Below are 11800 nucleotides of genomic sequence, written 5' to 3'. Positions count from 1 at the left end.
GAACCGGGCGACTGCAGCCACCCCCAGACATTTCTTAAAGGGGAGGGTTGTGTGCTTTTCCAGTGTATTCTGGTAGCAGTTTGACTCCCTTGCTTTTATTTTAATTTCCATAATTGGCAGCTTCAGAACTGGCACTGGAAGACAGTTTGCTTTCAACGTGGCCACCTATTCCAAAATGCCCCTGTTATTTTAGGAACCCTACCGTTTTCCTCTGGAGCTCTTTCGCAGGACTTCTTTTGGACGGGTCCAGGAGGTAGGCAGGGTCCTTCCCGGAGTCGACTCCCGCCGAGGTCACTTTTTGTGCGGAGGGGGGATTGGGGGTCGTCCCCAGCGTTTGCGAGTAGCATATGCGTGGGGTTGTGCTGACTGCACTCGCAGGCTTGTACATTTTCACCCTGGGAAATTAGCAACAAAGCTCTATCTGTCTTGCGGCTGCTTTGCACTTTCCGAGGGCGGCTGTACTTGACTGAGCTGCAGAACAGGCACACGAGAGCGAGCGAGCGAACGAGGGAGGGAGGGAGGGAGGGAGGGAGAGAAGGAAAGGAGCGAAGAGGGGAGGGGTGGGGGGCGAGAGGTAAATAGTCTTAAATCGGAAGGGAGCTGCTTCTCTGTGGTCTTGACAAGCGCTGCCTGGGCTCCGCCGGCTCAGTAATAACGGAGTGACCTTTTCTTTGGCTGTATTCTGTCTGGCTGGGAAGGGATTGCATTTTGCAGCTGAGAGCCGGGGCTTCCTTCAGCTCGGCTCCTGGCGTGCTCCTGGGGTAAGTTGTCTTGAGCCAGGACGGAGAGAGACAGCCTCGGACTGCAGTTGCCTAAAAGGAGGACACCTGTGGCTCAGATGCGGTCAACACCATTACTTGGCGGATCCTTGAGGACCTCATTATTTTAAACTTAAAAAAAAAAAAATAGAGATTCCCTCCCCCTCTTTTTTTTTTTTTCAAAGCAATGCTTCTTTTTGACCTTTCCCAAGGAGAAGCGCTACAAAGCAGCCACTGTGCTTTCTGAACGGCCTCCCCCTGTATCGCTTAATTGAGAAGGTAAGTGCAGCAACTGGGTGTACACGCGGCGGCTTATTTGTGGTGTGTGTGTCTGCGGGTGCGCGCGTGCGTGTACGGATGTGGGGATTTTTTTCTTCTTCAGCCTCTCCTAATGAGGCATAAACTGGAGCTGCAGCCCAGCTCCACACTGCAACTTTCACTCGGGCTGCAGCTCTGCTGAGACCGTTTTGTTTAAGTCATGTGAGGCTTCATTATTTTTATGATGAGACGTGAAATAGATGCGGGCGGATGTTGATGGAAGGAGGGAGAGCAGAGCGGCTGCGGCGCGGAACGTCTCAAGTACGACTCGAGTGGATAATAGTCAAAGTTCACGAGGAACTGCAGTATTTCCACAGCCCCGACTCCCGGGGAGACAGGGGCTTGAGAGAGTTTGGGAGGAGATGTTCGATCTGGCCCGGCCCGTAGGAAGGGAATTCAGTCTTAGGTGGTTCCCGACCCTCGTCCCCTTACTTGCTGGAATTCATCACCCCCCTCCCCCAGGAGTTGAAATGACCATTTTTGGGTTCTGGTGGCCACTTCTGCCTCTGCCCACTCTGCCATAATAACGAAATACCGTTCCTACGAGATGGAAAAGTGACTGTCTGCGGGGGGAGGGGGCGGTTGGGAGAAGTGGCGAGAAGAGAGAGGTTCCGTGGGGCAAGGTGCCTCTGTCCTAATAGGCTGAGATTCAAACTGCTGCGGCACATTTTTATGGGGGCTACCCAGATTGCTGTTATGAAATACAAGTCAGATTTATGATCTTTTTCATATTGAACATGATATGCTATGCTAACGCTGCATGTGACAGTTTAATCAAATCCATTTGTTACCACGACGCTAAAAGGGGCCGCTGGGATTTTAGGATTACGGGCAGAGTTAGGGAAGCATGTGGCTTTGTCATTCGCCATCATTTTGCACACTGCCACACGGCGAGGGGCTCCGTGTGTGCGCCGTGTCTCGTCTGGCCGCCCTCGTCCTTTTCTCCACCCCCCGCGCCGCCGCTCCGACCCGCTCCCAAAGTGGCTTCACAATAGTCCGTCCTCCGAGGTGTAGGCTGCGCACCAGGTCCGCACTTGAGCTAAAACCGAGAGACCCCCTTCCACTTCTACCTTTGGGCTGGGCGCTCAATGCGAAGCCGCTGCAACTCAGGCACGCCTAAATCAACTCATGCAGAAAAAGGAGAAAAGTTTTGGTAAGGTTACAATCTATCATAGATGCACTTTGCCGGCGCTCGGCACTCTCGGCTACTCCAAAGCCTTCCTGCTCTTCCGCTGCTTTTGTGTCTTTCGAAAAGATCCGAAATATTATTGTTGTAACTGCTTTGAAAGACTGCCGCTTAAACCAATTAATCTTGCTAGGTGCAACAAAAACTGCTACATTCTTTGCAAATCATCCCTGTGTGGCTGCAAAGACACAACCACAAAAGGCTGGAGCATAAACTCCTCAAGGGATTCTTTGTTAGAGTGTATGTATGTTTCTTATTTTTTTTTTTTTATTTTGCATGTGAGCTGCATCAAAATTGAACTCAGTCTTGCAAATCTCTTGTTGGCCTTTGCCAAGCACTAGCACTTTGCTGCCATGGTAACTGTAATTAAACTGATAAGAGTGGAAAAATGTCAGTATCTCTGAGCCTTGCAGCTGCATTGGAGAAAAAGGGAATCAAATTGGTTCCCAGCTCCATTGCTCAGAAAGGGGAGGGGGGGGTGGTGGAAGGATGGGGAGGGGGGTTGGGAGTTGAAGGGGCAGAACAGAGTTAAGCAGCTCCAGCGCCTGAGATCTGGGGACATCTATTTGCATTGTTGTCCCTTAGGGGGCTGCAGCCTGTAGGGATGCTCTGGGCCAGTGAACAGAGAGAAACAAGATTTTAGGCCCAATCCAGTTCTCCAGTCCGGGCTGGGGGCTGGGAAGAGGATGAAGATGGGCAGGAGGAGAGAAAATCTTTTGTTTGGTACCTCTTGGCAATCGAATGGCCGGTGTTGGCCAAATTCTTTTAATCTGTGTCACTGCTCCCAGCTGCAGAACCTGCATTCCCATTTTCGCATCTTCCTGAGGCACCTCATCTCTGCCAACCCCCTTTATGTATTCCCTCTTCCTTTTCCTTCTCCCAAATTGTCCTCTGTGAATCTTCCGAAGGGGACAAAATGTTTTCCATTCACTACGTGTAGTTAGTCCAAAAATATGAAAGACTGGGTCTAAGTGCTGCAAACCTTTTATTATGATTATTATTTTTTTAAGCCCCTGTGTGTTGTGGAGTTGTGGTTACTTTGTTGTGTTAACTACTGAAGCTGAGACTGCGCGGATGAATGGCACAGAACAAGGGAACATAATGGAGGCAATCAACCGTTAGGCCGCCTCACAATGCAATCCAGGCAATTAAAAGCTCACCAGAGTTTAAATGAAATGGTTCTACTTATTTCTGCACACCACACTGCACGGGCTATTATTTATGTCTTTTTTAAATTATGATTTCCCTTAAACTGTCAAATAACTCAGAATGGCAGAGTCTCAGAGGCAATAAGAATTTCCCTCGGAACAATTTACATGCCAATCTAAAACTAGTTATGAGTCCTGATGTGCTATAAGCAACTTGTGAAATGTTTCTCAGCTCCGAACACATAACTCTACCCAGACGCGTTCTGCCGGATGCTGAAGAGAGGCTGCCGACTGCTTTATGCCTGTTTAGGTACATGGCAACGTGGTGACTACAAAATAGTTCTTTTTTCTACAACTCTTAACTTGCAGAGTATCGAAAACATTTCCTTTTCAAGAGCAATGGGATGATGTTTTCTGCAGGAAGGTACCAGGATGGAGCAGAAAATATCAAACTCCTTCTACGCCCAAGGCCAGACAGAGTGTAAGAGTTTCAAATATTAATTGGCCTCTGAGTGCTAAATTAAAATGTCAGCACAACAAAAACATTTTGTGAAGACAAGCAGGGTAGAGTTGTCCCAAATGTTGGTACCCCCTGTCTTGGTTGCAAAGCATTGTGAATAAAGATAGGTGACCTTCCACGCTTGATGATGGTAACACAACTCAGAGAAACAGCTTAGCTACAACTAAGAAGGATTTGGACAAAAAATTTTCAGCTTGGTGATATAAAAAAATAATAGCCTTATAAATTGGATAACTAGACTAGCCACTGTTAATACATCTCAAGATGTTTTCAGTCATGAAATCCGGAATGTCATTTAGTAAATCACAGTCTCTCCCTCCCCCAGGTAGATAGTTAAGAGGCACCTGGGTATGTTCTGTACTGTAATTAATGGGATTCATTCCTTGTGGAACCTTGCGAGGAGATGGTAACTAGTTCTGATCAAAGACACTTCATTTGTTAGAAGTTCTAGAGAATGAGATTTAGCAGAGCTATCAAGGGTTATGATTAATCTACACTAGACCCTGAGCTCCTTCAAAGAAAAGGAACAGAGAGCCGGCTATAGGAATACCACCTGCTGTTCTGTACAAATCCAGCTGCTAGTCTGCAGCTCCGAGGACCACGGCTCTGCATCCCATGCAGAAAGAGTAGCTACCTTGATGCCTCACTGCCAGTCCCTGCTCCATCACTCTATCAGAGAAGTTATTTTCTAATGGAAGTTCGACATCGTAACACTATTATGTGAAATTCATGTATCATTTGTAGCTAGAAAAGTTATTCTGCTGTGAGGGTACGGTACCTTGACGTCTCTTAACAGTGTGATTAAAAAAGAGAAAGATTGTAAAGATAATGAAGGTACAGGCTTCATCATCAGGCATCAGAGGAAACTGAAGAAGGTTTAGCTATTTTGGAGCAGGAAACACACCGAAAATGCTCTAGATTAGAGCTTGGCATTTCTTACTTGAGACTGTTTCAAGTGCAGGCATTTGGTGTCTTGTGTGATTCTATGTTCAAGTTTAAAACTTTATGCCTTAGAGAGGAGGCATAATTTAGCAGCAGGATCTCTGGACTGTAAGAAGGCCACCAAGTCTAGTGCTTAACTGTCATTCAGCTTTGAGCGAGTCCCTTAACCTCTCTTAGGCCTCTGTATCATAATTTGTAAAACGAAGGAATTTGGAATCGAAGTCTACAGTACTTTATACTGCTTGAAATGAGTTAATTGGTAAATATGAAGCTGTGAATAGTTGGTCCAGCTTTTTAAAAAGCCGGGTATTTGACATTTAGGAGAGAAGAAACTCAAAGGCAAATACCCTTTCACTGAAAAAATTTCAGTCAGGTTGTAACACCCATAGAACTCAGCTAGACTCCTTATTTATGACGGAGATATGTCTCTAAAATATATAAATGTCCCTATGTCTAGTCTAGTATGTATGTAATATAGGTATATAATATATATTTGCATATAGATGTTTGGGTAACCTTATATATATTTAGACTTTGTCTTCTATTGTCTTTTCTTTCCTTTATAAAATAAATAAGTGCATGTTTATGATAATGAATTACATAATCCTATCCCATAAGGGTGCACTTTCCTTCTGCCATCAAGCCCGTGTTAAGTGAAATTTTTAACCAATAAAGGAAAACTCATTTTTGACTTCTACAGCCTGTGCACAGACTACTTTGTTAAACAGCTTTCTTTGAGATTGTTAGCCATTTACTCATAGTTTCTCCCGAAAGGAACTTCTTTATGTAGAAAATGGGGACACTATAAAATTATTTAATATTACTTCTTCGTGTATATAATATCAACTTACCAGGTGCAACATGAATTCTTTGTTTTACCACTTTATAGGTGTCACTTCGTAAATGGTTTAACAAGGGCTTAGCAAAGTTTGAGACTCTTTTGTTTCCAAAATTTAGTTTGATACCTGTATGGCCCTCAAAAAGAACGTCTAACACCCCTTGAAAAAGGCAATCTGAAATATTTAACTTGGTGGAGGTCTTTGGACATCTTCTGCTTCTTTCTTGGAGTCCCAGCTCTCTTGTTTTTCTTGTCTCCCTTTAGGTATACAAATGCTCTCAGTCCAGCCAGACAACAAGCCGAAAGGTTGTGCTGGCTGCAACCGAAAGATCAAGGACCGGTATCTTCTAAAGGCACTGGACAAATACTGGCATGAGGACTGCCTGAAGTGTGCCTGCTGTGACTGTCGTTTGGGAGAGGTGGGCTCCACCCTGTACACTAAAGCTAACCTTATCCTTTGTCGCAGAGACTATCTGAGGTAGGAATTAACCTTGCACACCAGTGATGACTGGATTCCTTTTAAAATACCTTTGTAAGTGTCTTTGTGGGTTTCATTTCCTTCCTAGTAGCCTCTATTCCTGAAAGGTGTCCACCTAGCAGCCTTCAAAATGCTGCCAGGTGCCTGTTCCACAAATGATCGCTTCAGCAATGGCCAGGAAAACCCAATATCTCAAAGTGTTCCCATTTATTTGCCTTACCTGATGCTCCTACCTGGGGATAGGTTAGTCCACTGCCTGTATGGAAACTGCCAGTTCACATCAAGGATGTATTTGGTAGAAATCAGCATACAAGATGTTTTATTCGCACAAAAGTGACAAGGTCAGGCTGAGTATAGCACCAAGTAATTCAGCGATATTTCTGTTTCCGATTTGTCAGTCAATTTGAAACTCTTAACTGGCATTTATTAGTAAGGTGTTTGTCGTACAGTGTTGAAAACTTTCCCCAAGTGTGAATACACCTCCCTCCACCCACCATGGCATTCCAGGTGATCTTCGCAAAGATAGCACTGAAAGTCGAACAGCCTAAGTCTTGCCAGTAGCTTTACGGAAAATAACAAAGTAAAGACCTCCATCATTATGGGGAAATGATAGCCACTCTCCAAACTGTGAACATCTGAACGGTTTCAGGACAACGCAGATGTTCTTGCTTCTGAAGCCATGAAGCAGACTAAACTTGTATCCTAGCGTTTAGTACTCAACACATGGACTGGTATTTAAGAAAAATTATTTTGCTTTTCAGGGAATTTCGTGACTTCATTCAGCTGCAAATTACTGATATTAACAAAGTAGGATCTATCAAATTAGAGAAATGATATATGGCATCATTTGGGTTTTCATATTTGATACAATTAATCATTTTTCTAGTCTGACATTAAGTGATTCATTTTGAATTTTTTTCCCTTATGACACAAAATTTATCAATCAGCAGTAACTCCTTGGTCATTTCAGGAGGTGTTTTCTAGGGAATTTGGTGCTGCTTCGTATATAATTCAGTTATTTTCAGTCCAATTCAATGTTTATATATAAGAACATATTGTTTGATGAATGGTCATTACAAGAGGGTGAGTCCGGTACTGCTTATCAGATTCTACTCTCTCCCCTCTTAGGACCGCTTCATCTGACAGCCCCCTGACTATAACCACTTGCTACTACTTCTCTGTGTTCCAGGGGCACAAAATACATGTAAGATGCCAGCAATGGGAATGGAATGTGACTATAGGCAAGGAGTTCCCTAACGAACACAACTAATCAGAATTAAGCTATTCCGTGAATTCTTTCAGGCTCTACGGTCTTGGAACTTCCCTCTTGCGAATAAAAATTTCTCCTCTGCTCATTGTGAATTAGAGCCTGATTTCTACATAGAGTCTTTGTATTTGCTTTTAGTGACTTTGCTTCCTACTTTTGCTTTATCTTCCTAACCAATAGCCGTGGGCTTTTGGACTCTGTCTTTGACTTTTGTTTACATTTGCAGTATCTCCAGTGGATTCATGTAAGCAAACAAGGAGTTTATATAGTCTGGGCAAGATTAAAGTGTTCTAATAAGCAATAAAGACAAAAATTAAGTCAAATTTAAAGAGAGTCTCTTGAAATCTCTGGATATTTTTAAATCAGAAATGTAAATTTGCCAACGAAATACATGTGTGGTGAGTGAAACTGTTTTGCAGTTGTCTACATAGTAGAGAGCAGAGAAAGTAACCTTGTGTTGTTTTAATCTTCCTTATGGTAATAAAAATAAGTTGTTCAACTGGTGTTTGATAGTCTTAAGTGTATTGTTGAAGGGAATTTATCAAAATAGTTTTCATCTCAGAAATCTTTATCTCTAAAAGAGTCTATATGTTGCCTTTTGTGATGCAACTTTTACTTGATTTCTGATAGGCTCAAACTTTTAATCTTGTTACCTTATTTTTAAAAAATCATACTCTTTCAAATTTAAACCCTGGTCCTGATTGCCAATATATTCATTTCTCAGAGTACAATTTCCTCTTAAATTGGTCATTACCACATTAATGGCCAGTTGTTATGTTAACAGCCTAAGGGTTGTTAACATTTCAAACTAAGCTGTTAACAGCAAGCTTATCCCTTATTTAAACTGAAGGTTTTGTTGTATATAACGTGACTTCCTTGGCAAGGAGTAATTCATCAACACTTAAAAATTGCAGAAGTGAAACGGGGAAATGGTATGTGTGTAAAACACCATGTTATGTGTTATAGATTATGCCGCAGATGTGGTATTTAGTTTTATGTGGAAAGTGTGTATCTCAGTGAAATTATGTCTATGTTTAAAAGCATATGTCTGATTGGCAAATTAAAATAGTCTGATTCTGTATGTCGAATAGGCAGATACGTTCAGGCAAACTTTATTTACCAATTAATTTCTTTGAATGGGTATAAACAGGCATTCAAAAATGCTTATTGGATGCCTGCTTTATGAGAGGCATGATTTGGGGTCACGGACAAAATTTAACTAAGGGAAAAAGGGAGGTGCACCTCAAACTGTTACTATCTAATTGTTTATTAATTACACAAAATCTGCAGTATGATCAGTGAACAAGTAATATTCTGTGGCTATTTTCCCGAGCTTTGAAAGTAATTTTTCTCATTTCCCTGTTAGTTCAGTACATTTCCTTCTTGTGTTTTGCACAGCCAATGCTTAACCATTTAAATCCTATTAAAAAGTAGCTTAGTTTGGTTTTCGGGTCTTCGGATATTATGTAATATCTTTGAGGCACAAACGAGCCATAAATAATTTACAGGTTTGTGTTTCTCTGTCTAAATTACTAGGCATCTAAGTAAGAATATGGAAAATGATAAAGAAAAAATTGCTTACCTGTACCAGTAAATTATGGGTTATAGATATTATCCTGGACCAGATAATTTTTCATATCTAGAGAAGAGTGAAATATTTTTTGCCAACTGTATTTAACTTCCTAGTTAACTTCTCCTTCCAAAAGCAAACACAAAACACACTTTTATTGCTGAACAGTGAATCTTGAAGCTCTAACATTTTATTTTGCCTTATTCTGAGTAGTGATAGTGGTGGCATGTTTTTACAAGTTCTTTGAATGATGAGTACAAGAATTTAAATCATAAGATATTTTCTTTAGGGTATTAGAAGCTATTACTGCAGTAAATTTGATTTTGCTCAGATATTTTTTTCTCCTTCGAGGCACAATTAGCTATATTTACGAAAAAGAAAAGATTTTTACAGTTCGTTACTGAGTTTCAAATCTTAACAGTTCCCTTTCCATAACAGGGCTGATATAATATCTTTTACTTTTCTGGAGAATATAAGATACACCTGTCTGATGAGAGGGAATTTGCCAGTTTTTAAGATTGCTTTACATCCTCAGAAATTCATTAGAAAAAGGAACAGAAAGATTGATTTTTTAAAACTTCCTCTATTAAACACGCTTTCTGACTTAAACTATGAAGTTGGTCTGCCCACTAATATTTATATGCCAAGACCTAGAAATGAATCTGTTAAAAATGTATCCAACACATTTATATTTTTTTTATTTTTAAAAGTTGTTTATGACAAAGTAGATATGGAAGCATCTTTGTGCCTTGAACCAGAGAATGCATAAAGTAGATTAGCAATTACTGTGTAAAACTAGTCAAGGTTTAGTAATGATGTTTACAGGACTATGTAGCTACTGCTAAACTAGCATTCTGATTTGAGTTTGGAAAATATGAATAAAGTAGCTATTAATGTATCATCAGTTTTAGAATTAAGATTTTATGTCAAGCGTTACAAAGTCAGAACTAGGAGATACAGCAAAATACTTTACTTCTCAATTTGGAGAGTGTAGAATATCAGAACTTACCAGTTAAGCTGTTGGACCATTTTTGTCAGTTTTTTAATTTAAGCCTGCATTTTCTTACTTGTAGTATATTTTAAGCAGTAAGTCGATGAAGGCTGTATCTTGTATCTCTGTGAATGGTGTTTTACCAGAGAATGTACTCAAAGCTGTTTGCTGTGATACTTGCCATGGAAGCTGCATACAGCTCTTCTATATGAGAAACAGAAAACGTCTTATATAAAATTTAATGCAATTTGCTATTTTTATACGTGAGGATGATTTGTTTAAAATGAAAGTACTGGGAAAGAACGATGCTTCATGCTCTACCACAGTTGCCAATTAACAAAAAGGATTTGAAGCTTCTATGCTGATTGCAAATTTTATGTGCTTTAGTATAATAATATGATTTTACAATAGAAAATTAAATGCTACATAGAGCATTAACCTGGCTATAACTTTATTTCACACTGATCAAAATTGGTACTTATAAATTTTTATATAAGGTTAACTTTATATCAGTACATAATTATGGCCTTAAAAGTAAATATAAATACATTATTAATGTTATTTTATCTGCCAGTTAATTGCACAGATTCTTTCTTAATGCTGACTGACGTGGTCATTCTGTTTTTCCTGCTCTGTCATCTTTTTAACATTAGGCGGTTGACAACATCTCCCCTGGAAAGCAGTACATTATTATTTGAAATATAACCTTTTATTGTTTTAAATTCCAAAAAATTAATCTCTTATATGGAATGAAACTCCTCCCAAATAAACTTTCTTTTTCCTAAGAGCTTCATTTGAGCTTTCTTAACACTTTATAATAGTCATAACTTTTATCATATTTAAATGTCTAAGCTCCTCTTAGTATTATGAAATATTTTGGCACCTGAGTGTATTAGACTCTGGGGTCTCTGAAAAATACTGCTATATTCCCTGTAAATTATCTTATCTTATTTATAGCTTTATAAAATATTGTAATTTTAAGTCCATTTTTCTGTTTATCATAGGAAAGCATTATTGCATTCTATTTCAAACATTTTAGACTATATATCGTTCGTGGACTGGTACAAATCAGGAGTGATAATGTTGTTTTGTACAGTACTTTGGGAGAGTGCCCCTTGCTTTAGGAAAAAAGGGTCAATCCACCCTAGACTTCCTGAGCAACAACCTCTGGAACAATCTCTGTTAAAAATATCCTATCTATCAATACGTAGAGAAGTTATTTGTAAATTTATCTACAATATCTGTCCTTAATTCTGTAATACACCCACTTTCAGTGAGTGAGTATTTAACTAATTATTTTAGTTTTGTGCCTCTTTGTTTTGGTTTGTTTTATAGACTTGAGATATTGTCACTGGAAATAACCCCCACCAAGAATATTAGAAATACAGAGAATACTTCACACTTGTTTCTATCTCTTTACTGTTTTTTATCTTTCCATAAAGCACGGAATACTTCAGTCAGGATAGTTTTTACGCATAAGATGGATAAGTTAGACATACCTGACTTAGCAGAAAAATATTCTGTTCCTACAAGTATATTTAGGATTAAATGCATCCGGAAGAACTACATTTGAGAATTGCCAAAGCTGCTTATTTTGCACTTTACAAATACATAGAACTCTGGGAAAGAATCTCTATTTTTGGTTGCTCTTAGAGTATATCAAAGTAAGCCAGCACTTCATTTATAAACTCACCATTAACTTCCATTAAGTGACTAATAATAAATTTTAATGTTTTGACTGCATAAACATAATTTATTAAGGAATCTCATTTTAAAAATATGCT

General features: G+C 39.8%; 1 protein-coding gene across 1 annotated transcript in view; it reads left to right on the top strand.

The window, feature by feature from the left end:
• LMO3 (LIM domain only 3) overlaps positions 1-11800 on the top strand; it is a 60765-nt gene that overhangs the window by 1135 nt on the left and 47830 nt on the right. The window contains exons 2-3 of the mRNA XM_089920355.1: positions 121-253; positions 5975-6188. Of these exons, the coding sequence (XP_089776481.1) occupies positions 121-253; positions 5975-6188 (347 nt within the window). The remainder of the gene's footprint in view (positions 1-120; positions 254-5974; positions 6189-11800) is intronic.

The sequence above is a fragment of the Delphinapterus leucas genome, chromosome 11 (assembly GCF_059928025.1).
Source record: "Delphinapterus leucas isolate spDelLeu-1000000601 "Yukka" chromosome 11, BTC_Dleu_Yukka2, whole genome shotgun sequence".
Lineage (NCBI taxonomy): Eukaryota > Metazoa > Chordata > Mammalia > Artiodactyla > Monodontidae > Delphinapterus > Delphinapterus leucas.
The sequence above is the reverse complement of the archived record's forward strand: the minus strand, read 5'-3'. Positions and strand labels throughout refer to the sequence as shown.